At 45.8% G+C, this 25,965-nt stretch overlaps 1 protein-coding gene across 1 annotated transcript; it reads left to right on the forward strand.

Annotated features, from left to right (window-relative positions):
* LOC147452092 (pathogenesis-related homeodomain protein-like) lies at positions 1–25,887 on the forward strand. Its single transcript, XM_086517890.1, has 8 exons — positions 1–469; positions 626–791; positions 939–1,062; positions 1,157–1,269; positions 1,405–1,800; positions 2,248–2,454; positions 24,678–24,767; positions 24,879–25,887. The coding sequence occupies exons 1-8, from the start codon at positions 141–143 to the stop codon at positions 25,029–25,031; spliced, it is 1,578 nt and encodes a 525-aa protein (XP_086374016.1). The 5' UTR covers positions 1–140; the 3' UTR covers positions 25,032–25,887.
* Positions 25,888–25,965: the final 78 nt, after the last annotated feature.

A 25,965-nucleotide genomic window follows, 5' to 3' on the forward strand; every position in this document is an offset into this window, starting at 1 on the left:
TTGAATTTGCCAAAATGGCTCTACACTTGCCTGCTGAGGAGAGCAAAATTTGAAATTCGCCACGAGAGCTTGGGAGCTGCATGTGAAGCGCCGGAGTCGTCACTCAAATCTTTGCTGCTTGTGCTGCAGCTGTTGCTTCTATGTCGAGTATCAAGAAGGAGATTCGAGCTCGCAACAAGCAAGGCCCCAAAAGCTCTTCAACGCAGGCCGGCGACAAGGTCGGTCCTGAGAGTAGTCTGGTGCGATGGTTGCGCTCTCAAACTCCACAGCAGAAAGCATCGCCTCCTGATGCCAAAAGCAGCTCGACCTCTGATGCCCAAAAGCAGAGGAAACACCAGAAGCCCAAGAATGCTTCTGTGAAAGATGATGCTACTAAAATCAAGATGCGAGTGAAATATTTCATGACTATCATAATGCGAGAGCAGAGCTTGATTGATGCGTATTCTGCTGATGGATGGAAAGGACAGAGGTAACAAAGGCCCGATAGTGGTTTATTTTGTGTTGTGGGGGCACTTGTACATTAATGCTAGGGGAAAACATAATGAGGGCAGCGACAAAGAAGAGGAGGGCCTTTGTGGCTGATGTTTTGTATGGTAACTTTTCTAATGTAGGTCTTTTTGTGCAGTGTTGAAAAAATAAGACCCGAGCAAGAGTTAAAGCGGGCAGAGGCCCAGATTTTGCAGAGCAAAGTCAAGATTCGGCAAGAACTAGAAAAACTTCATACCTTAAGTTTGGTAGGCTCTATTCAGGAAAGTGCCTTTGACGATGATGGACAAATCTATTTTGATGATGTAAGATGTCTGGTCTGTTATTTCATACATGATCGCAGCTCGCTTTTCATTTCCGTTTGTGGGCTGTAAGTTTGAAAAGTAACTACCCTCTGGTCTTGGAGCTTCAATTTCGGATGCCATTGTGCAATATGTTATATTTGTTTCCAGATTTTTTGCGCTATTTGCAAATCAAAAGAGGTTTATCCGGAGAATGATATCATTTTATGTGATGGTGCTTGTAACCGTGCATTCCATCAGTTTTGCTTGGATCCACCTTTAAGAACAGAAGACAGTAAGAAACAACACTCTATAAAACAGATGCAGGTTACACATTTGTTGTGGCTTTTATGTGCAATAATGGTAAACGAGAGTGCTTATACTTGCAGTCCCTCCTGGAGATGATGGTTGGCTGTGCCCAGTTTGTGACTCCAAGTTTGAGTGCTTGGATGCTATCAATGACAATTTTGGTACTGACTTCAAAGTAGAGGATAGCTGGGAGGTAGGTGGCTTGCAACTTGTGCGTCGAGTTGTGCATAACGTTGAAACTTTCTGATTACGTTTCTTACTATTTTGAAAATTTTGAGAACTTCAAGGTACTCTTTTAAGAGGTGCTAGCTTTTCCGTACATTTGCAGAAAGTGTTTGCAGAAGTTGAGGATGCAAGTGCTGGTGATAATCTTCTTGGATTTCAAGTAGAGTGGCCTTCAGAGGATTCTGAGGATGATGACTATAATCCTGACAAAGCAAAGCCTGCAGAGCCAGGCGAATCTGGGAAAGAGATCGGGTCAGATCGTGATTCCAGCTCAAATTCAGTCTCTGACTCCGATTCAGATACAAGCGATAGTGGGTCAGAGGTTGAATTCTTTGACGAGTTTGCAGGAACCTCGAAAGCCAGAAAGGGGCCTCTCTTTGAAGACGATGAAGATGGCACAGCTAGTGAAATGGTAGAAGAACAAATAGAAACTGATGATACAGTTTTGGTCACAGGCAAACGGCAGCGGCCAGATGTTGATTACAAGCAGCTCTATGATGTTAGTGAGTTATCCTAGATGAATGCTATCACTCGTCACTGACTTTGGTTTGGTAATAGCAAATTAGATGTTCTTGGGGATGTGGATGCAAGAGCTCACAGTACGTTTGCGTAATTTGAAGTCTGTTTCAGTAACTTGCAAGCTTTAACCAATTCTGCACTATTAATCTACTTTATTTATGTGATTGGCTTACATTTTGGTCATTGTGGTATGGAGCTGATGGTTATGTTGTGAGTCAATATACTTTGGATGATGGGGACTACCATGAGTCTCTAAGCTGCAGCTTGTCTTTACTCGTAAATTTGGAAATTTTCCTGGATGCATTTGGGTATATAATAACATATATGTGAGTTATTGTGATTGAAAGGAGCAAGCTTTGTTTATTAGGTAGCTATCTGCTGAGTATATTACTCTTCCCTTACTGTGGGGACCCAACTGTTGTTGCAGGAAGTGTATGGAGCTAATGCATCTGACTATGACTCAAGCGAAGATGAGGACTTTGGAAAGATAAAACAGTCTAAAGGATCAACTGGCAGCACAGAGAGACCTGCTCCTGAAAAGCGAAAAAAGGTGCAGGCAGGCCAAGACCTAGGAGGTTCCAGTGTGTCTCAAGGAAGAAAAAGCTCAAGCAAGTTATCAAAAGAAGCGGTTGTGGTAATCTCTTCTTTCAGACTTCTCTTGTTTGTACCATAGACGATTATGCACTTGCATGCACACACATTAACACTCTCTAGTTTCCTAAGACGTTAGCTTCTCGGGTGTGTCTGTGCGCGCTAATAAGAAGAGGAAAATGGTATAGATAGTTTGGTTATGCTATTTCCCTCTTGAATAACAGCTCTTGAGTTCAACTCACCTCGTCGGATAGATCATCAAGGTCTCTTGGAATAGTTTTCTACAACATTAAAAATTCTCTTCTTCTCGGGTGCGTGTCTTGGTGTGTGTGTGTGATAATAAGAAGAGGAAAATGATACAACGTTTCTATCACCCAAGTGCTTTTGAATAATAGGTCTTGCGTTCAACTCACCTCGTTGGATAGATCTTTAAGGTCTCTTGGGATCTATGGTGTCTGTAGTCAAACCGTTTGGAGAAAATGAAAAGCCCAAGAACGGTCATGAGAATGACCGGAAGCCTATCAATGCATGAACCTGCAACCCAAGGTGGCCAGGTGGCTAAGCTGTGTAAAACTCCACAAAGGCCAGATGTAGTAATCGGCGCCATAAACTCCTCCGAATCAAGGAAAGCCAGACTAAACAGTCTGCACTGTAGAAGCTACCGTAAGCTGCAACAATCACCGGGAGACAGCATGGACCACCACCGGATGGTGTCCTATCAGTAGGTAGGGTAATCCAAGATGAGGGGAAAGCCAGACTCAACAATCTGTGCTATGAAGGGCCTCTGAGAAGAGGTGTGGTCACACAAGCTGTCTGCATCGTAATCATCCTGTAGAAGTAGGGAAGCCAGACTGAGTAGTCTGCGCTATGAAGATCCTTGAGAAGAGGAAAGGCCAGGCTAAGATGTCTGCGCGGTCTTGCTTGTATCTCCTACCTCCAATCCTCCGGTGTCAACCTAAACATAATCCGCGCCAACAACACCACCAAACTGCAACTCGGTGTGGCTCTCAATGTGAATGAGCTGGGAGTGGCCTACTACCCGGGTCGGGGGATAAGTCTACTGTAAGGTTACGAGGGTGAGTGTAAGCAACTCTGAAGGTAGCAATCCAAATGATCAGGAGTGTAGAAGAGCAACTGCACTACCATCCAAGCCAAGCTTCGGGTGACTCCGGATGTAGTCGCGAGATGCCTGATCTCCCGCATCTCGCGTGTAAACTCTCCAAGAGAGTCCAAAGCATTGATGTCCCACTCCAGTCTGTAGATCCAGGCAATGAACCTGTCCAAGAAGAGATCTAAGATCCTCTCCCTAAGTCCATGTAGATGCTCCTGTGTAAGCAAGTGATCTGACGTGTCTAGATCAAGTGGTAAGTGTCTGTCCACCAAAGATGGTGGTGTCTTCTCTGGAAAAGTCAGAATCCCATATGCTATGAGCATGGCCATATCTTGTGTGAACTCCTCTGATGAGTGCATAGGTGTGTCCATAGCAAACCACAAGTCACCATCCCTTGTGGAGTGTGCAACCGCCAAATGATGGCTGAAATGAATGGATCTCCCAAGGATCATACACCCGTAGATGATCAAGCAGATGTCGAAATTACCGTGTACTGCAACAGTCACTAAGAGACCGCACGGACCACCGGCATGACACTTGCAGGACTATTGGCACTTCTTTTACGACAAGGAGTTGTTTTCACACTTAGTTCGGGACCTTCACGCAGTATCTTCACCCTGTATCGATGGAGTACAATAGTTTGCTACACTGCTCGTGACGACACTTTACCATGGAGATCTCTTGGCGGTCGGTACACCCCAGATTGTTGCTACACTCGCCAGAGTGTTGTCCTTTAGTGGACTCTCAACAGACATCTTCATCATTTGCCTCACATCTTTGGCTTCATGCGGGTTTGTTCAGCCATAGTTACCAGGAACGGGAAACCGGAACGGGAACGCGGAACGGGAACGCCGAACAAAATGCCATGCCCTGTTACGGGTACTCACGTTTGAAACACGGAACGGGGATTCGGAATGGGAACTTGGAATGGGAACGAGGAACGGAGACCTGAAATCGGCCATTCCCTGTTACTATGTACAGTTCAGCATCTGGTGCTGAGAGGGGGTGTTAGACTTACACCACTCTGTTGCTTCACAGGTCTAGGGCATACATGTACGACTAGTATGTCTCCGGGCTGGCCACCCATAGCCTATGTTGCTCCTAGTCTGGCCGCCCGAGTTTGGGGCCGGCCGCCCACTTTTGTCCCGGCGCCCACATATATTTCCATATATCATTTTTCTGTTGGGTCGTGGGGATTTTTCCAGGCATTGCCCTACCTCCCCTTGGGCACCTATTTATGGGGCCAGGGGGGTACCCACTTCCATGTACCTCACTTCCATCATCTGGTTATTGTGTATTGGATCTTCTGCTCATGGTAGTCATGGGGGGTTGATCGCCCCCTCTTCACCATCTCTAGCGTTTGTGTTCTCTCACTCTCTCTCTCTCTCTCTCTCTCTCTCACGCTTCCGCACACGTGCACTCTCACATTTCTTTGGGACTAGATGCTTTTAGAACTCCTATTTTTCATGTACATTGCTTTTGGATTGCTAAGGGCCTTAAAAAATGTACTAAGGGCTCACACTCTGGCATTTTACCTATGGGAGATGCTTAGCTGAGCGGCAAGTGTTGTAACCTCTTGGAGCAATACAGAGAAATACTGAAAGAGGCGCCGCAGTTTGGGGCCAATGCACTCTGGGGGTGGAACTACATCACTTCGTGTCGTGTGAATTTTTCAATTTAGTTATTTTGAAGTGTCTAAAAGTATGTTCACTTTTTTCTTTCAGTTGGCACGTAGTGCCTGTCCCGTTACACTAGCTTACCCTTCACTCTCCTTTCCTTGTGCGCTAGGATTTGCTCAGCTATAAGAATCTTCTCTACTTCCTCTACCTTAGGTTGCTACTCTGGCTCCCTGTCCTCTAGGCTCTTGCACCTCACCCTTGAATGACTTGGAAGGGCCCATATCTCATATTAAGCTTTTGGATAAAGCTTTTCCTTACTCTTCATCTTTCTTAGTTGTGCCTCCTCAAACTTAAGCACCCAACCCCTTCCTTCAAATAGCGACGATGCTTGTGTGCTACTTTCTTGTGCTATTCTTGAGACGTCTGCAAAGCCTCCTTATATGTAATATTATTAGCTAAGACTAAAGAGAATCAAAAAGATTTTTGTGCACACCGAACAAATTTATGAATTATTGGTACTTTAATTTAAATAGACTAGTAAATTTTTCGCAATGTGCCATGTGGAAATTTATAGGTGTCCGGATAGTATGATAAGTAGAACAATAGTCAAACGCAATGCAAAACACATCAGAACAAACACATGAATACGATAATGTTCCCAAGTTGCTTAGAAAAGTCACAATTCAATATTTTTGCTATGGTTGCCCAAGAAAGTGGCGGGCCGGATGGAGTGTAAATGTCTCGACGAGTGTAGGCAGACTTGAGTCGGAAGAAGTGTAGAAGCAGCAGAGTTAAACATGCTTTTGAGTGGCCAGAAACCCATATTTTACCACTCATTTTTAAGCCTAAGGTTTAAAAACTTTTTAAAAAGAGTGGCCGGTCAATATGAAAGTGGTCAAATTTAATAACATTAAAAGAAGATTAAAAAAACAGCATGTGGCTTAAGTTTTAGCAACAAGCCAGCATATGAAATTTTAAGAGCTCTTCCTTTGCCACATGTAGCACCGTCTCGCAAGAAACTGACACGTTTGAGCATAAGAAGGGTAGCGCTCCCTGCTGAAGGTTCTATCGGCAGTAGAAGCTGATAACACACACGCACATAGAATTCTCTCTCAACTCAGTTCAAACTTCAGCCCCACCTCTCTCTCTCTCTCTCTCTCTCTCTCTCTCCCCCCCCCCCCCCCCCCCCCCCCCACTTTTCCCCCCGAACGGTTTCATCCCCAGGCTCTTGTGAAGGTTGTGCAGAGACTATAAAGCTGCGGTGAATAGGAGCTTGTGTGCGTGACTCGTCCACTCAAACAAGCGCAGTACCGGCTGTCCACACAAATTTTATTACTCTGACGAATTCTAGAAGCAGTTTTCAGCTGAGACGTTCTCGCTTAGAGAATCCATAAGCGAATAATTAACATTAGATATCGCTCCCCGCCAAGAAGACTACAGAATGAAACAAGACATACCGGCTACAACTACGACAACTTTCAGCCAATAGGCTCATGAATACATGCATTTTTATGCATTTGAGTGGGATAGAGAACAATGCAAGCTGATCCGGTTAATGTGTTTGTAAAAGTTTAGTATTAATAGAAAAATCTCCTCAAGGGGGGGACCAGCCCATCTTCTGGTCCCTAGTGCCGTATTCTCTTTCTGCAATATTTTCCAAGTACTGTTCCGTCAAAGATTCCTACACTATTTAAGTGCACGCTTCCTTTTCTGTGACACCTTAATCTTGGCAAAAGTTGTGCCTAGATTTTCCCTGTTCCAATTCTTCAAGATGCCCGTGCTACCATGCACTCACCATTCCTCCAAGTGTCAAATAGGCACTTTGCTTGCTTTTACAAGATTAAAAGCGTCGGCTTTTAATAATTGGAACTTCCTAGAAGCTAGAAAATGTCATATCGATTTCCTCACTGACATTAGGCTGCTGTGTCACCTGTCCATACGACTTACCACGTCAGCATCCGATTTCCGGCCACAAAAACTGATGCAAACTTAGCCGCAATTCATGTATCCTTACGACGAGATTTTGACCCTCCGTCTCAATGCTTATGTAGATTGACTTTGTCCCTCTCTTTAGGTCTATTGCAGTCATGCCATGTCGTCCATTTGTAAACCCCCCCCCCCCCCCCCCCCCCCCCCCCCCCCTTCTCCCCGTTAGTCCCCTCACACGACATGACACAAGCCAAACTCACACCTAGACACGTGTAGTGAGCGGACATGAGGCTCACCTCCCAGCCATAGAGCCAATACGCTTGGGAGCCTGCAGCCAAGCGGGCTAGCCTCTGCCACAAGGGCCGGTGTCCCATACCATCGAACCCACACCAGTACGGGTAGAGCTGCCAAGGGCCAAGAGTCCAAGTGTGGTGATCACACAAGATGTCTCTCAGATGAGACTAAGTCCTATTTATAGGACTTCATAACCCAAGGGTCATGTTCATATTGGCCGGACATAATTGCAGTCGCCCATCTTGATGTCTGGGGACGTAACACTTATCCCCTTATTTTTAATTGTTGTCCTCAACAATATCCTCGGTTATAAAGCCGGGGAAACGATTCCTTAACGATCTAACAGACTCCCATGTGGCTTGGGACTCAGGACGATGCTTCCACCTGATCAAATATTCGGGGTACGAAGTCTGGCAAGACTTGCGGACCCTTTGATCGAGGACCAGTTTGGGTTCAAGTGGAATGTAACGAGTGGTGTCCTCTAAGTTCGGGACTTGCTTAGAGGAATTACCAAGTCATCTTGCCCTAGCCGTTCTTTTAGACAACTCACATGGAACACGGGATGAACAACAATGCTTGGAGGTAGGGCCAACTTATAGAAAAGCCCACTTATCTTCTTCGTGATCTGAAACGGACCACAATAACGCTAGTTCGGATCGTTTCGGAGTCCTCTGGTACCCTAAGGTACACCCACATGCCCTCCAAGAGTTCGGGGGGTTGCCAATGCTGATTGGCATAAAAAGTGGCACGACCTTATGCCGTCTTAATGCTCTCTTTCGCGATCTGAAGCATTTCTTGCATATCGTGTAAGAAATCGGCTACCAATCACATTTGGATCCCCTTGAATCCAATGGCAATTGGTGGTTTCGGGTCATAATCTTCATCAGCAGTATACTGTTCCTTCATGTCATCTAACTCATGATGATAAGGAATTGACACAGCTGAAATTTGTGGCTTTCTTGATAACGCATCAGCCACAACATTCTTCTTGCCTTCCACATGCATAATCTGGAAGTGGAACATGGAAAGAATGTTTGCCCATCGCATATGCTTTTCGAATAACTTTGACTGTGTCAAGAAGTATCGCAAGGTCTGATGATCTGTTTGGACAACAAAATCAGCACCTAAGAGGTAGTGCTTCCAGCTAGAAAGTGCATGAATCACGGCCAAGAGCTCTTTCTCATAGACTTGCATAGTCCTCTTTGGCCCTTGCAAAATTCGGCTTTCATAAGCTACTACCCGTCCGTCTTGCATTAGCACTGCTCCGATGCTACTGCCACGCGCGTCACACTGGACCACAAATGACTTCCTAAGATCTGGCAAAACAATAACTGGATCTGAAGTCAACTTTTCCTTAAAGAGACTAAAAGCTGAAATCTCTTTTTGGGTCCATTTGAAAGTGATCTCTTTCTTTTGCAATGCGTGAAGAGGCGATGCTATCTCTGCAAAATTTCTGATAAACCTTCTATAGTAGGAACACAATCCCAAGAAGCTCCTGACATCGTGCACAGTCTTCAAGTCTGGCCATGTCTTGATAGCTTCAACCTTTGCGGGATCCATTCTAACACCATCCTTTGAGACTATGTGGCCCAGAAAGTGGATCTCTTCACGGAAGAATTCACTTTTCTTAGGATTGACAAATAACCTGTGACTGCGCAGCTCTTCGAACACAATGGTCAAGTGACGCCTATGCTCCTTTCATTCTTCGAATACACTATCATGTCATCGAAGAACGTTCCAACAAACTGTTGATGCGAGCAGAAAATCCGGTCCATCATTCTGTTGAACGTGGCAGGAGCATTTGTTAGCCCAAACGGCATCACTAGAAACTCATAAAGACCAAATGTCGTTCTAAACGTAGTCTTGTGCACATCCTCTGGCCTTATACGAATCTGATGGTACCCACTCTTAAGGTCTATCCTGCTGAAAATTGCAGCACCCTCTAAACGATCAAGAATATCATCAATGCGAGGAATAGGAAACCTATTCTTGATGGTATTCTTATTCAACGCACGGTAATCAATACACATGCGCCATGAGCCATCCTTCTTCTGCACTAGGAGCACTGGGGAGCAAAAGGGTGAAGAACTAGGCTGAATCAGCCCCTTCTCTAATAACTCCTCAACCTGGCCCATAATCTCTTTCTGCTGCGCCGCACTAACCCTGTAGGGAGGTCTATTTGGTGGGCTACACCCTGGCACCAAATCTATCCGATGGTCCTCAGGTCTCTCTGGCGGCAATTGCAACGGTAATGAATCAGAAAAACAGTCACTAAACTTTTGCAAAACTGCTGACCTTTCTTTATCTAACACAGATGAATTTGACTGATCACTATCTGAGACATCACGTGCAAAAATCAAGTACACAGAAAGATGATTCTTTATTACTGAAGTGATAGCAGAAGCAGATACAATAGGGACCGACTCTCCTTTAAGCTTTACATCCAAGATGTGAGTTTTGCCCCTATGCTGTACAATGATCTTTTTGTTGTAGGCATCCAAGACTCCATGCACTCGGAACATCCACGGGATCCCCAACAAGGCGTCACAACCTTCCAGCGGCATGATGTAAAACTCTTCAGTGTCCACATACGACTGAATATGCAGACGCAGTTTTCCAATGATGGGAGTAACACACTCTGAGTGGCCAATACATACCAACCTTGCCTCTGCTGTGTACCCCATCTCTTCAGCTTTGATGCCCAGCTTCATAGCTAACTCTGGTGAGATAAAGTTGGCTTTGGCACCTGGATCAAAGAAGATGAGTGCCGTCTGATCCCTAACTTTACCCATGCATAACTCACTGGCATCTTTGCTGGGCCTGTCACCCACCATGTCTGGCACTAAACCAGCCGTGGGTTTTGGCTTCTTGCCTTTCTGGTCTTCTTTATCCTCTGAGTCAGCTGGCCTTTTCCTTTGTGGACAATTGATAGAGAAGTGACCAGGCTGCTCGCATATAAAGCATTTGTTCTCAGCCATTAGGACCTTCTTTTCCTCGAGCGACTTGCGCACAAAAGGCTTCCTTTTCTGTTTCTTTGCCTGCGCTCCAGAAGTCCCGGCTGAATCCTCATCTTTGGTGGCCTTTTTTGACCCCTGTGACGCATCAGGAGCCGTTTTCGCAAAGGGCTTCTTCGCTGAATTTTTCTTTTGCTGCCCTCCTTTGTCACTGCTCGGAAATCCACTGTCCTCTCCTTTCAACAAGGCAAGACCAGTGTTCGCAACTTCCATAAGCTGAGTAAGGGTAGCCACTCTGTTCTTTGTACAGTAATCGCGAAGCCCTTTAGGCAGCCCACAACAGTACTTCTCTATCTGCTCTGTCAATGGCACAAATCTGTAGGAGGTCACTGAGAGTAATGCTTTAGAAAACCTCCTATTGTACTCCAGCAAGCTCTTGCACAAAGCTGCCGTAAGCTGGTGCCAATCTGTCAGGACATCGGCTTCAAATTCATTTGATAGCCAAGCAGATGCAAACATTTGCTTGAAGTAAACCCAAGTGGCGGGTGCCTGTCCTTGCATTAACAATGTCGTCCACCATGTAAGCGCATTGTCCTTTAAGAAAGTGGCAGCTTTCCTGACCTTCGAGGCCTCTGTAAAATTCCCTCCCGCATAAGCTGTATCAAACTGTTGGAGGAAAGTGAGTGCCTTTGTCTTGTCCTCGAAACCACTGAAGGTACTGAACTTCACCGCTGCACCACCTTCTTTGTAAGCCTTCGGCTTCTCTAGTGCCCCCAAATTGTCATACGGAATGGTCTGCAACATGGGCACTGTACTGGGCATGATCGGCACGTGTTGGCCATTCACATTTTGCGTCGGAGGTGCGATATCTGGCTGCTGTCCAAAAAAACCAGCCATGCCAAAATGAGCCTGTGGCACCCCAAATTGGCCCTGGTTGCAGTGGAAACCTTGCTGCATGCCGATACTACCATACATGGGGTTTGGCATGATGCCTTGCATACCCCCGAACATTGTTCCTGGCATGTATGGCTGACTTCCAGACGCATAACCAGCCATACTTTGGAACACTGATCCACCCCCGAAATACCCAGGATGTACCATGGGTGGTGGAAAAATTGAGTGCATAGCCTGGTATCCAGCTCCCTGTCCATTCAAGACAGCATGCTGGCTCTTAAAGGTGGCGGGCTGAACTGGCATAACCTGTGGAATAGGCGTTCAAGCCACCTGTTCAAGCACGGGAGGAACCTGCTTTGGAGCCCCCGACTCCGCAACATGCGAGTGTTCCCTTTCCTCCTGCGCCACATGAAGTACCTGGGCTTGAGCATCAACAAGCTCCGTACGTGGCGTAGGTTGCCTATTTTGCTGTTGCACTGGTGGCGCTTGCAAGAATTCCATAAACCTCGGATTCTGCACCAGCTGCGAAAAGACATTCACCGCGGCAACTAACTGAGTCTTGAACGCATCATCCTCAAGTTGCCATGTCATAAAGCCCTGTACTACTGGAGGGACATTCACGTTGACAGGAGGTACAGACTGACGTGGCCGTGAGCTCTCGCCAATCTCAAAAACCGTAGGAATCTCCTACCTGTCCTTTGAAGAGGAACCCTCTTCCATAATTCCCTTCCCCTTGTCGGCCATAGTGTAATCCCCGTGTTTGTGCACTGTGTGTCTTTACCCTGAACAATCCAGGCTCACTCTTTGAGGAAAAAGTGATTGATATCCCGGCAATGGAACCATGAAACCGGCCCGTAGGGCGGTAGGCGTTGGCTTTCACCCGAAATTCTTTACTTTAGACTCACACACAAAGCACTTTACAAAGAGAACCTGCGACGGGAACTAACACTTGAATACACAAACGGCTCGGCAGCTAGAATGCTCCGAGCAGACACCGACAACCTGTAGGCCCCAAAATTGGCACCCCTTTCGGTATTTCTTTATTCTTTAGGAGGGAAAATTACAAGGTAAGGTCATGGGAATCCTTCACATGTATCCACCTAGATACCATTTGATTTGGCCAAATTTCGGCAGCATAACAGCCCCAAAATTTGCGCGAAACCAATTCCCCTGCTAGAACTCACTTGCACTGGCGTATACCCTCTGTTTCCTGCCCAAAAACAGTAAATTCAGCACGCTGTATTTACTGGTTTTTGCCCTGTTTTCAGCCCCAAACAGTCCCCTAAATGTCCTCTGCCAGTGGGGCACGATTCCCAATGGTCCTGGCGTCCGTATGGCTGAAAAACAGTGAATTTACAGCGCATACACAGCGCTGATTTTGCACCTGTACGGTGAGGTTATGACCCTCACCAGTGCCTGCTTTGGAGCAGCAGTTAGCTACCCCTGTTCCTGCTCAAGGAGGCTCTTGCCTCAGCACAAAAGCATGAACCCACACAACTGTACATCAATCGAATGAGTAGCCCTCTTGTGGGGCATCACATAACTGCACGTAGGGGAGAGAGAGAGCAGTGTGTAGTGTGCAGGGCATCACTCCTAGCACCACACTGTACATGAGAGGGAAAGGAAGCACTCCATAGCTCTTAACCTGTGACCAATGCAAAAGGAGGCTCATCCCAGCTTAAAAATTCAGCGCCCATTTTTCTGGAAGAGGCAAGTCCTTGAAAATGTGACACTTGGCGCATTTACAAGCATTTTTCCGTTTTGGGTTCGCCGCTTAAAAATATCCCAACCGACGCGTCAGTTGACTTCGCGGCAGAGTTATAAAATGTTCCCCTAGTCATACCGGAGGTAATGACGCGAACAGATTTCACGGCCCAAAATAGCAGTTCCCTAAATTTTAGGAGATGCTTTCGTTGGGCTCCCACTGGTCTTCTGACCATCTATCCTCATTGGGACCACATCCAAAAGTGCAATGTGGCCCAACTGTCGGATATTTTTTGTTGGTAGTCCCACCTTGACTTTACGCCTTAATTAAGTTCACTTCCTAGTATCCACCAACTTGCTAAGTGCGACGGGGGGACCTATATGATCTTGCTCTGAGCCTAGACATCCTCTTACCATACGAATTCCGGTGCTGACCACTTCCCGTCTGCGGGTGAATCTACTGTTCACATTGACAATACAATGTCTGACCGTTTGCTACTTCAAAAAGAGTGTTTCAAAACAAATAAAATAAACCCCATTGGAAAGAAACCAACAACCAAGGTTAGCAGTTGCCACATCTGTGTGACATGGTTAATAACTGCCACGTCCTTGTGACACTAGATGCCTTATCAAGAAGATACTACCTTGCATCTAGAGAAGGCGACGCAGCATTTGATCAACAAGAGTCAATGATTTTGAAAGCTGAGCAACTTAAGCTAAACGCCACCATGAGCCAAGCTCCTGAAGATTCTACTTTTCTTTCTAAGGTGAAGACGCAAATTGCCAAAGACCCACTTGCTCAGAATATTAGACAACAACTACAAGGACAAGAGGTTAATGAGGACTTTCAAGAAATTTATGGACTAATTTACTATAAGGGTCTTCTCTATATTCCGCCAGGACCAACACGCTTGGAGGTACTTCAGCAACGGCATGATCTTCCATCAGCAGGGCATTTTGGGGTTAATAAGACAATTGAGCTTCCCTCCCGTGACTTTTGGTGGCCTCAAATGTGGAAGCTTGTCAAGGAGTATGTAGGCACTTGTGACACTTGCAATAGATCAAAGGCCCCTCGTCATCGTCCTCATGGGTTACTCCATCCCTTGCCCATTCCAACCAAACCATGGTCATCCATCTCCATGGATTTCATTGTAGAGCTACCCTTGTCACAAGGATTTGACTCCATTTTAGTAGTTGTGGATCGGTTTACAAAAATGGCACACTTAATTCCAACCACTAAAACCATCACCAGCGAAGGTACGGCCAAACTCTTTCTACAGCATATATATTGTTATCACGGATTACCGGATGACAGTTTTTGCTCGAGGCCCACAATTCATCTCTAGCTTTTGGAAAAGATTATTCAAGCTACTCGGAGTACAAATCAACCTCTCCTCAGCCAGTCACCCACAAAGTGATGGACAAACAGAGAGAGTAAATCAAGTTTTGGAACAGTATCTCCGCTGTACTATCAATTATCACAAGGATAATTGGGTCGAGCTCCTACCGCTAGCAGAATTCTCCTATAATAATAGTTTTCATACCTCCACCCGTCGCACTCCATTCTTTGCTAATTATGGTCAACGTCCCAAACAGGATATTCACAGACACTATCAAGTCAAGAATCCAGTTGCTATTCATCTTACATAACAATTATTTACAATTCACAAAGAATCAAAGAAGCTCAATCTAAGTATAAGCAGATCTCCATCACATGCAGCATCCAAAATACAAAGAAGGGGATAAAGTGTGGCTCCTCCGACGTGATCTGCGCTCATCTCGTCCTTGTCAAAAGCTTGATTATTGAAGGCTTGGCCCTTTTAAAATTATCCGTCAAGTCAATCCAGTCACCTATCGACTCCGATTGCCCTCATCCATGAAAATATATCTGGTCTTTCATGTCTGAGTCCTAGAACCTTGTCACACATCTAAGATCCCAGGAAGAGCCCTACAACCACCTCCTTCGGTTGAGATTCAAGGACATGACGAATATGAGGTCGAGAAAGTCCTAGATTCTCGAGTTTCGCGTGGTAGGTTACAGTACTTGGTGCATTGGAAAGGCTATGATTTTAGTGAACGAACCAGGGAACCAGCACACAATCTACAACATGCATCTCTCAAAGTCCAAGAGTTCCATCAACAACATCCATGGAAGCCCAACTCAAGGAACACCATTGCTTCTCGAGGAACTCGTCGCTAGAGGAGGGGGTAATGTCATGGATTCTTGAGAGTCAGTCGCTCTAGAAGAATCTAGAAGGATCTAGAAGATTCTAGAAATTCTAAAAGTATCAAGGAGATTCTAGAAGTTTCTAGAAGCATGGAGAAGGTTTCGGAAGAATCTAGAAGTTTTTGGAAAGCTCTAGAAAGTTGAGGAAGGTTCTAGAAGAACTAGAAGGATCAAGAAGTTTCCAGAAGCTTGGAGAAGATTCCGGAAGAATCTAGAAGTTTCTGGAAAGCTCTAGAAAGTTGAAGAAGTATCCAGAAGGTTCTAGAAGAACTAGAAGGATCAAGAAGGTTCTAGAAGATTCTAACCTCCTCAAGAAGAACCTAGAAAGTCCTAACCTCCTCAAGTAACCTCCTCAAGCATTAGTATAAATAGGGGTCTTGGGCCACAAGCTCCTCAGTCTTGCCAACACCAGTTGTGAGCCTCCTATGAGGAAATCCCTCTTCTAGTTCTTATGTTCAAGTCTTGTCCTTGCAATCAAGCCTTGTCTTGTACTCAAGTCATGTAATCCAAGTCTTGTATCTAGCTCTCTTAATAAAGTATTAAGTCTTGTAATCAATATAAAGCTTATCATCAAATCCAAGTCTTGTACATTGTGAGCGCCTCCTCTTGCTCTCTTCTAGCTCTATATGCGCTCATAACAAAACCAAAAATTGGTAATGTCCATACTGTGTACGAAGCGCGTTTTTCGGGACGTCTAGCGGATGTATCCATACCTGATGGTACCCAGAACGTACATCGATCTTGGTGAAATAACGAGCACCCTAGAGTCGTTCCATAAGGTCATCCATGCGAGGTAACGAATACTTATTCTTGATGGTGACCTTGTTGAGACCTTTGTAATCCACGCAGAAGTGCATTCCTCCGTCCTTTTTAGTGAGAAGAATCGGAGCGCCCCACGGAGACTTACGAGGTTCAACAAAACCTTTAGCAAGATAGGCTTGAAGCTGTCTCTTCCTCTTTCGAGCTGAACCTATAAGGTTGCCGAGAGACAAGATGGCTACCTAGCAGAAGTTCTATCTTATGGTCAAGATCAGGCCCACAAGACGGTGGAAGCGTGTCTAGTAAATCTAGCGTAGATATGTCCGTAAATTCAAAGAAAACTGTATGCGATGTATAATTGATAGATAGAGAAGCTGTCTTATTGTAAAACCATGGCATGCCTAAAGTAACGTCTACATGCTCAAGGCCTATGATACGAAAGTCCAAGACTCCATGGTAACACTGGATTTGGAGGTCGAGTGGTGGCACAACCTCAATCATGGATCGCTCTGACGTTCCGCATAACGGACCACATACGGATGGTCTGTGGGTGACGTGTCAAGCTTAAGTGTTTGTATCACACGAGAAGAAATAAAATTATGAGTAGAGCCGTTGTAGAATAAGATTGTCACTGTTTGGCCGTTGATCTCTCCTTTAATGCGGAGAAGATCATGGGGGCCAAAGACAGCCTTATTAACGGACAACCCGAGCAGCTACGTGCATTAACGTGAAAAAACCTCCGAATCAGAAAAAGACAAAGTACCTGAATTGTCGATGACATTTACCGAAGTAGTCGCCAGTACGGAGGTAGATTGCTTTCTCTTTTGCTTTGGACACGCCTTGTCACCGCGGAAGTGGCTGGTTTGGTGGCAGTCGAAACAATGGTTCTTCTTTTGATCCTCCATGCGAGCTCCCTTAGATTTGCCGTCATGCTTGGGTTTCTTCTGCAGAAGGTCCGATGATTGACTTGCGGCTGCAAAAGCATTTGAATGCTTGTATTTTGACGTGGAGGGACCACAGCGAGGAGTTTTCCCGTCCGTCGGGCCAGCTCCAGAAGCCGCCAAGGTTTTATCATAGTTCTTGGCGACTACTAGATGTCCTCTAGAGAACTGATGGGATTCCACAATACCTCATTTTGGTAAGTCGGTGGCAATCCAAACAGATAGAGCATTTGCAAAATAACTTGCGGATTCTCCAAGGCTTTTGTTTGTGGACGAAGTCCTTCAATTCCTGTGAGTAAGCGTCTAGGGTTTTCTTATCCATCTCCAACTTGAACAACTTCTTGAAGCACTTGATCTTATCGACTTGCACAAAGCGAGCGCAAAAGACCGTTTGGAAGTCTGCCCAATTTGTTGGCTTAGGTCGTAACCCAGCCCACCACGCATATGCCTTGCCCTGGAACATGATTTGTATCCGACTAATGTGCTGGGCATTAATGAAATGATACAAGTCAAAGTAGGCCGTCCATTTTGCCAGCCATGAGTCAATGGCAGTCTCCTCACCTTCCCTCTTTTCCCCTTTGAAGGGATTGGATGCGATTGAAGAGGCAAAATGCTCATGGCCGCGGACAAAAACGGGACCTGCATGGCACGTAACTCTCCAAGTTGCCTCTGCATCTTTGCTAACTACTGTTGCATTATAGCGATGAGAGATGCGTCGGAGGTAGAAGATGGGGGAGAAAGACCCTCGGGACAAAGCCCGTGCGTGCGTGTGGAATCGAGAGGAGAAAGAGGCGTCTCCTCCATATGGGTGGATGCGTGCTAGCGGCACCATTCTTGTGCCGAGAAGCGTCGTGTGATGCCATGACGCTTGGATGTGCGAGCAATTACGGGAGTATGTAGCAGGAGCTCGCTTGGGAAATACGCCCAAGATGCTTAGTATAATAATCAAGTAGTAATAGCAAGCAGCAGGGGAGAGAGAGATGTAGGGCAAGAAAAATTTATTAGAAATCTCAATAGGAGTGAGAAGTCTGCCCTGCAGATGTAGGACTTCCCAAGTCTTCACTCCTTTCTTGAAGCACTTATGTGCTCTGATACTAAGGGCAGAGCCTTTCCTATATGGTACCTGTCCAAACCAGATTGAGACCTGCATATGAAAATCAGGGTTAGCAATAAGGTTAGTAGGGAAATGCCAGTGCTTTTTTATGTCAAGCCAAGCATTCCAGAATCTGGCTGAGATGAACTGAGACTGGCATTTGATTTCAAAGGGGGCTGTGATGATATCCCAGATGGAAAGGTCTGTCCAGGCGTTATAGCTCTTGAGATGACATTTTGAAGCTGTGTTCCTGAGTAGACAGGCCCAGAAATCATTAGAATGCAAAGACCTTAAGATCCATTTAGCAGCTAGTTTTGTTGCCAGCCTATCAATGTCCAAAACTCCCAGACCTCCTTTGGTTTTATACATACAGCAAATGTTCCAAGCAACCTTAGAAACTCTTGCTCCCAGATCATTACCACCCCATAGAAATCTTCTGGCAAGTTGGATGGCTTGATTCACACCCTTTTTTTAATGAAGGGCTCCCTTTTTATAAGTTGGGTGGCCATTCAGCTAAAAGAAAATGAACCCTCAGTCCTTAGTCCCAAAATGAAACGGGCTGTTTAACCGACTGCGCGTACGCCGCCATCGTTCACTGACTTAGCATGCCCCTTCAACTAACCGTCCCCTCCTTGACCTGCCGCCTCGGCACCACTCAGAGAGTAACCGCCCTGGGCTTGCGCCACCCCAGTCCACTGCCCTCGCGCCGACAACACGGACCAACGTGCTGCCACTGAAGGTACCGCCTCTGCCCTGCAACCAGTGCGCCCGCGTGCCAAGACAACGCGGCAGGAATAGGCTTCCAAGCTTTGAACACTGTCAGCTCTTGCTGCACTGATCGCTGTTGCCACTCTTATACAAAACGTGGTACAACAGTACCGCAAATGGCTGCACCTAGCAAAACTGCCATGCACCAAGCACAACACCAAGAGAAAATACTACTCTACTCCGTCTACACAAAGCACACTCCAGGTGTCAGATGTAGCGGAAGTGTTTAGGATTTAGCTCGGATCTAGTACTCCGCACACAAACATAAGGGTGGCTTTACTTCACTTGAAAGAACTGAACCGAACTAAAAGAAAGAGAGACACAAGAGAGAGAAAAAGAGACGACACAGGGATATCGGGTCCCAAACCCTGAAGGGCCCCCTTGCTATGTTGCCAGAGCAAGTACTTTCTTTATTCTTGCACAAATGCCACTACAATGACTAAGTGCTGAGATGCGGAGGCTAATGGGTACTGATGCTGGATACTAAAGGTATTGATGGTATTGATGCTGGGTATTGGTACTGAGGTAGTACTGGGGCTATGTCGATGACGATGATGTCGACGACGAGGTATTGATGGGTCTTTGTCGACGACGATGATGTCGACGATGAGGTACTGATGGAGTCTATGTCGACGACGATGATGTCGACCAAGGTGGTAAGGTACGTAAGGTGCGGTACATATTCGGTACGACCTGTACGTAGTACCGAATGGATAGAGTTGTTAGGTACGTAAAATTTGTAGCTTTTTAAAAAAAAGCCAAAAACCTACAATACGGTCTGTACTTGATAAAAAATTCAGAAGTATCACTCCAAGGATATTAGTTCACTATTCTACAAACCAAGGCAAAGCTTTCATACGAGTTCCTGATCTTGCTTGCCCTCCTATATTCACTACCGCAATGACGTTCGTGTGTGCTCTACAGATGCAAGTTGTGTCGAAATGTGTACAAAATTAGGCGTTGGGATAAGGTTAAAGAAGGGCAAACCAAAAATTGCCACCGCAATAGGGTTTCTTTCCAAGCGAAAAAAAACTGTACAGTATGAATCCGCACGTATCGTACGGACGTACCGTACCATACAGATCCGTACGTACGTACGGATCCTACCTTGATGTCGACGACGAGGTACTGATGGGGTCCATGTCAACGACGAGGTACTGATGGTGTAACAAACTGCTGACGTGTCAAAGCCTAAAGAATTGATCCAACTTACAGATGTGGCCGAGGGGCCTAAACCCTAAGAAGAACAAGTAACAGAAGAAGCCCTGCCAACTTATGGGGACCCCGTTCGATGGGGCCCCAAGTGACATAAAGGAAGAAAATAAAGTAGGATCCGGACACACGCAAAAACTGATGACGTGGCAGATTTTTGAAAATTGTGATGGCATGATGACGTGGTAGGCTGTACGGATTTCCGCGTGTTGCGTTGGTTGATGACGTGGCAGGCTGTACGGATTTCCGTAAATTACGTTGGCAGCTTTTGGCATTGCTTTTTGGACCAGAAGCTTTTGAGTTTTAAAGGCTTTTTACTGTAATTGCTTTTCAGGCCAAGGGCCTTTAAATATGAGGCTAGGGCTCATTCTCTGGCATGCTTCTTGGAGAAGGTGTAGAGTCTGGAGTATCGGCTTGTACTGTGTTGATGCAATATAAAGAAATACCGAAAGGGGCGCCAAGGTTTGGGGCCAATACTCTTTGGGGTGGAATTCCGCCACTCTGTGTCGCGTGTTGTCTCTCTCTCTCTCTCTCTCTCTCTCTCTCAGTTCAGTTGTTATTTGAAGTGCTTAAAGTTGTTCAGTCTGTTCTTTTCTATTGGCATGTGGTGCCCGTCTTGTGATAATGGTATCAGAGCATCAGGCGTGTGCTTTTTTGAAAGCATACCGGTCCTACAAAAGAGCAGACAGAGCTATTGGAATTGTATCTTCGCCCTCCAACCCGGACTTATTAGCCATTCCCATCCTTACTTCATCGCGCATTGGGCGTGCTCCCGTCTTCACCGCTCATGTCTTACAGTGCATAAGCCATTAAGATCACTTGCAAAAAGAAGGATCCGATATTTGTTTCGAGTCACTGTTTTTCTCAAAAGCAGTGCCATGCAAATGTTGATGTCTATAGCTACCAAGCCGCACACTCCAAGTACTTGGCAAGCTTTCAAGAAAAAAATTTGTCCGAAGTTATATGGTTTCTGACATCTTCCTTCGGAGTGCAACTTCTGGCAGAGTGGGGTATCCTAAAATGCTTGCCATGGAAACCCTAGCAGATTATAACTTGAAATTTCTCGACATCTCTTAGTAGATGTCTCTTCACGAGCAGATGACCTTGGAGGTTCGGTGTGATTGCTATCTCTTGGGACTACCATCGCTGCCAAAGAAACACTGTCTGTCCAAGAGTTGATGGACCATGCTGTGCTTGGCTACGACCTCATGGAAGGAACCTAACCCTAATTTTTGGTGCAGGTTTCAAGATGGAAAGTCAATCGACTTTTCGAGCTTGATTGATGTCGAAATTGCTTTTTAAGTTTGAGTTCTGTTTTATCTTGTTTGGAATTTGTTTGAAATGGATGGTATCTGTTTTGAACCTATTTTGGTGTCGATTTGAATTGTTTGACTCTGGTTTGATACTGGTTTCAATGATTGGTGATTTTACTCCCTGGTAGAGAAGTGAGAAATACTGTTTTGGTATTGTTTGAACCTCGGAACGACGCAGGCTGATGCCTGGGGAGCGTTTCGTTGTATGTTTGAAAACCTCGGAACGTCCAGGCTGATGCCTGGGGAGCGTTCCGTTGTATGCTAGAAAACCTCGAACGACGCAGGCCGATGCCTGGGGAGGGTTTGGTTGTATGTTTGAACCTCCAAGCGACGCAAACTGCGGTTTGGGGAGCGTTTGGTTGTACAGTCCTCTGAGCTCATGGCCCGGACCTTTTTAGGTTATTTGCGGGGGGAGTGATGTGGTAGTCGTTGAGTAGCTTCATACCGCAGACCGTTTGTCTCAGGGAAGTGCTCAACGGTGCTGTTTGTTGTGTCTTGTAACATGCATATGTAAGCATTTGTGTTGCATTGTGATGTGCCAATTACTGAATATTCCTAATTGGATGAGATTGCTTGGGTATGTAATTTTAGTGATCAAGACACGCGTGGAAGATCAGTACGGTCTAGGTGTGATGGCTAATTTTACTACGTCGGAATATGAAGAGTTTCGATCTGGACGAAAGGAGAAGCTAACTCCTTGATCAAAAGAGCATAAAGGAGAAGCTAACTCCTTTGTGGCTGAGGGGCCTAAACCCTAAGAAGAAGAAGTAACAGAAGAAGTCCTACCAACTTATGGGGACCCCGTTCGATGGGCCCCCAAGTGACATAAAGGAAGAAAATAAAGCAGGATCCGGACACACGCAAAAATTGATGACGTGGCAGATTTCCGAAGATTGCGCTAGCATGATGATGTGGCAGGTTGTACGGGTTTTCGCGTTTTGCTCTGGCTGATGACGTGGCAGGCTGTACGGATTTTCGTAAATTACGCTGGTAGCTTTTGGCATTGCTTTTTGGACCAAAAGCTTTTGAGTTTTAAAGGCTTTTTACTGTAACTGCTTTTCAAGCCAAGGGCCTTTAAATATGAGGCTAGGGCTCATTCTTTGGCATGCTTCCTGGAGAAGGTGCAGAGTCTGGAGTACCGGCTTGTACTGTGTTGATGCAATATAAAGAAATACCGAAAGGGGTGCCAAGGTTTGGGGCCAATACTCTCTAGGGAGGAATTCCGCCACTCCGTATCGCGTGTTGTCTCTCTCTCTCTCTCTCTCTCTCTCTCTCTCTCTCAGTTCCTTATTTGAAGTGCTTAAAGTTGTTCAGTCTGTTCTTTTCTATTGGCACGTGGTGCCCGTCTTGTGACAGATGGAGTCTATGTCAATGACGACTGCGACGACGATGACGATGGTGACTGCGACGATGACGACGATGGTGTCGTCGTCAAGTCCGGGATCTGCGATGACGATGACGATGACGATGACGATGACGATGTCGACGACGATGATGGTGTTGACGATGGCGGTGTCAAGGTTGAAAACTGAAAACGCTGGCTGATCTGTAGGGCTGAATATGGTGCTGATGGCTAGGGCTGAAAACTAGAAATTGTGTCGTAACAACGATGAGGCTGAAAAACATTAGGGCTGAAATCTGAAAACCGTCGTGATGGATGGCTTTTTGGCGAGGATTTGCCGTCGATGGCTGAAAACTGCTCCAAAAACGCTAGTGTTGCTGGGTACTGCTGCATGGGTATTGTTGCTTGAGAGGCTCTGCTGTTTCTGCTTCTCTACCTGATTCTGCAAGCGCTAGGTCTTCATTTATAGGAATTATATGTTGGGTCGGGCAAGCTTCCCAACAAACCCACAATTTCTAAAAGAATTCCAAAAGTCATTTATGAATAAATGACCTATAAGAGGTGGTTCACGCGGTAGAAAATGCTTATGCTGAAATGACCGGCTTGGGCATGCACGTCTTGCTAGAGGCTCACAAAGTGCCAGGCTCAGTCCTAAGCTAGGCTATGACTGATGCTAGACCATGGCAGAAGCATGTCCACGTGGTGCAAGTAAAGTGCGCACGTGACACCGGAATTCGTGAAAAAGAATCCACCAAATTCCCACCACCAGCTGGCATGTGCCGGGTGCCCCGTTGCACTCCTCTCTCGCTAGTAGCGTCCCATACCACCCTATACGAGAGGTGGGAGAGCCTGTCAGGCTGGGCCATCATGGCCCCATTAGCTCTAGTGGTTTTGTGCACATTACCATGCCTTGCATACGAGTAGGAAGGAGGGTTTGACACCAATGTTAGTCCCTCGCCGGATCCATCTTGCACACATGACATGGTATAAGCCAAACTCACACCTAGACACACGTAGTGAGCGGACATCAGGCTCACCTCCCAACCATAGAGCCAATACGGGCTCACCCCGAGCTTGGGAGCGTGCAGCCAAGCAGGCTAGCCTCTGCCACAAGGGTCAGTGTCCCATACCACCGAACACACACCAGTATGGGTGTGCGGGCAGAGCTGCCAAGGGCCAAGAGTCCAAGTGTGGTGATCACATAAGATTTCTCTCAAATGAGACTCAAGTTCTATTCATAGGACTTCATAAACCCAAGGGCCATGTTCATACTGGCCGGACATAACTGCAGGTGCCCATCCTGATGTCTGGGGACGTGGTGCCCCCCCCCCCCCCCCCCCTCTCCCTCTCCCCCCTTAAAAAAAAGGGCCCCCTTAGAGAAAGGTAATCGCCCGTGATCCTAAGGTAGGTGTCTCTATTTCTTTGGAAGCAAGATAGTACAACCGCTCTGTGTTCAAAGAGACTACTCTCAGAAATGGAGTACAAGTGGCATGTTGGCGTGAATTCTTTAACTCCTATTGGGAAAAGCAAGTCTCAGAAGCAATACTAGAAAAACTTTTCCAATCAAAGAAATCTGCTCACAAAAGCAGCCCTACGGTGGGTAGGCAACAAAAAGCATCTGCGTTGGCATACACGCCACATCAGCTGCATACCATAGTTTTGTCATGTCATCAGTCTGTCATACTGCGGCCACTCAGTCAACCATACAGCCTTGTGGCATTGTCACATCATCTGGTGACACTTGACATCATCCCCTTAGCTGCTATGGAAACCAACGGAAATGCTTGAGCCGAGCTCTTATGAGGAGCTGACAAGAGAGGTATTGAGGAGCTCCAGAGAATGAAATGAAAAGAAGCGGTATGAAATCTGCTTTTTCTCTGCTTTAAATAAACTCTACTTGACAAAATTCATTGTGTTTTCTAAAATGCCAATGCTTTTGCTTAATGTGATTGTTTGTGTCTTTGTGGATGGGGTTATCAATGCATGTGTAAAATTACCGAGTGTGTGCTCATCATCTTAGTTCCATTGCTTTCATCGACTTGATAGTACCGAATCAATCAATGTAGTTTGCTTCTTACCTCATGGTTTTCTTTGTGAAATTTGAAGAAACTACAAGAGTCATTCCAAGGATGTGAGCTCCCTTCGAAGGCATGTAAGCAGACATTATCCAGTGAGTTGGGTGTATCATTTGAAGATGTAAGTTGAGATCACTCTTAAGCTGCTGATGGCATGTCTATTCCATTAGTCACAGAGAACACATTGCATGCACGGACTCGATTCTCTCATTGTTCTTCTTTTCATCTCCAGGTAAATGCATGGTTTAGGAATGCACGTCGTGCAGCTTCAAGGAAGAAGAAATTGGGAGGTGACATAAAGGCTTCTGATCCACATTCAGAGGAGGGCGGACAGGAAACGGGCAAACAAGATCCCGAAAATACTGAGGCTGCCACTGATATGTAATATCAAGCCTTGATGACACCAGTTCTGATGGCATCAAAGGGTCAGGCCATATGGGAGATGATGAGTCCAACTTTCACATTAGAGCAAGCTCGTTGCTGCTGTGCGATCTATAGGCATTAGCATTCAAATGAGAGGTCTATGGCTTTTCTTGAGCTATCTAAAGACGAGCTCTAGTGCAGATGCTGTGGAGGACACTTTTATGCTCTCCCATTGAAATTGAGGCATGCATGTTTCTTTGCATTACATGCAGTCGGGACATGCATCAGAAAGTACATATCATCTTTTCATGAAGTGCACGGGGCATTGCAGATTTTTTGTTTCCAAAGGAGGCTCACATTCTCTCATAAGACTGCTCCAATGCTTAAAATCCTTGTGGAAGCTTTGAGCCTGAAGTGTCGAGCGTTTCTCTGAGGTCAGAAGCACTGTTGAAGAAGACTAACTAGTGTAGGGTTAAATAAATGTGCAAAAGATGCTCACCTCACGAAGCTGAGCTTAGTTACTACACATAAATTTAGAGATTGTTCTCTCAACAGTTGCGACCCAATGGTGGTGAACATGCAAATGGGTTTTACTAGCAACAGTGATGAACTCTGAGCTGTCTGAGTCAACTTATTTCAATTCAAGAGTGAAAGACATTCAATTGTCTGACACATCACTTCGCAGATCTTCCATTGTAGAAAAGGTAAACCAGGTAACCCAGTTGGGTGTATATTGTATTGCAAGGATACTACTTGGGCCGGCGAAGAGGTGTTTCCAGTCATTTATTTGTTTGGCTTATTGACCTACGTCGTTGCATCCTGGGGAGTATGTTTTATCAGTTTCTATTTTAGGGGATTGGAAGACTTGTTCTATGTTAGATTTTGTTACAATCTCATTGTAAAATGCACACTGTAGCAATTACTGTCACTATTTTATCCCCCCCCCCCCCCCCCCC

This window comes from Adiantum capillus-veneris, chromosome 8 (genome assembly GCF_014529385.1).
Source record: "Adiantum capillus-veneris isolate H3 chromosome 8, ASM1452938v2, whole genome shotgun sequence".
In the NCBI taxonomy this organism is placed as follows: domain Eukaryota; kingdom Viridiplantae; phylum Streptophyta; class Polypodiopsida; order Polypodiales; family Pteridaceae; genus Adiantum; species Adiantum capillus-veneris.

What these genes read in the sequence shown, in the direction of transcription:
- LOC147452092 (XM_086517890.1), top strand. Translation starts at nt 141, where the DNA reads ATGTCGAGTATCAAGAAGGAGATTCGAGCTCGCAACAAGCAAGGCCCC. An exon ending in TATCAAAAGAAGCGGTTGTG is followed by an intron (nt 2,455 to 24,677) that starts GTAATCTCTTCT and finishes TGAAATTTGAAG; the next exon opens with AAACTACAAGAGTCATTCCA. An exon ending in TGGGTGTATCATTTGAAGAT is followed by an intron (nt 24,768 to 24,878) that starts GTAAGTTGAGAT and finishes TTTCATCTCCAG; the next exon opens with GTAAATGCATGGTTTAGGAA.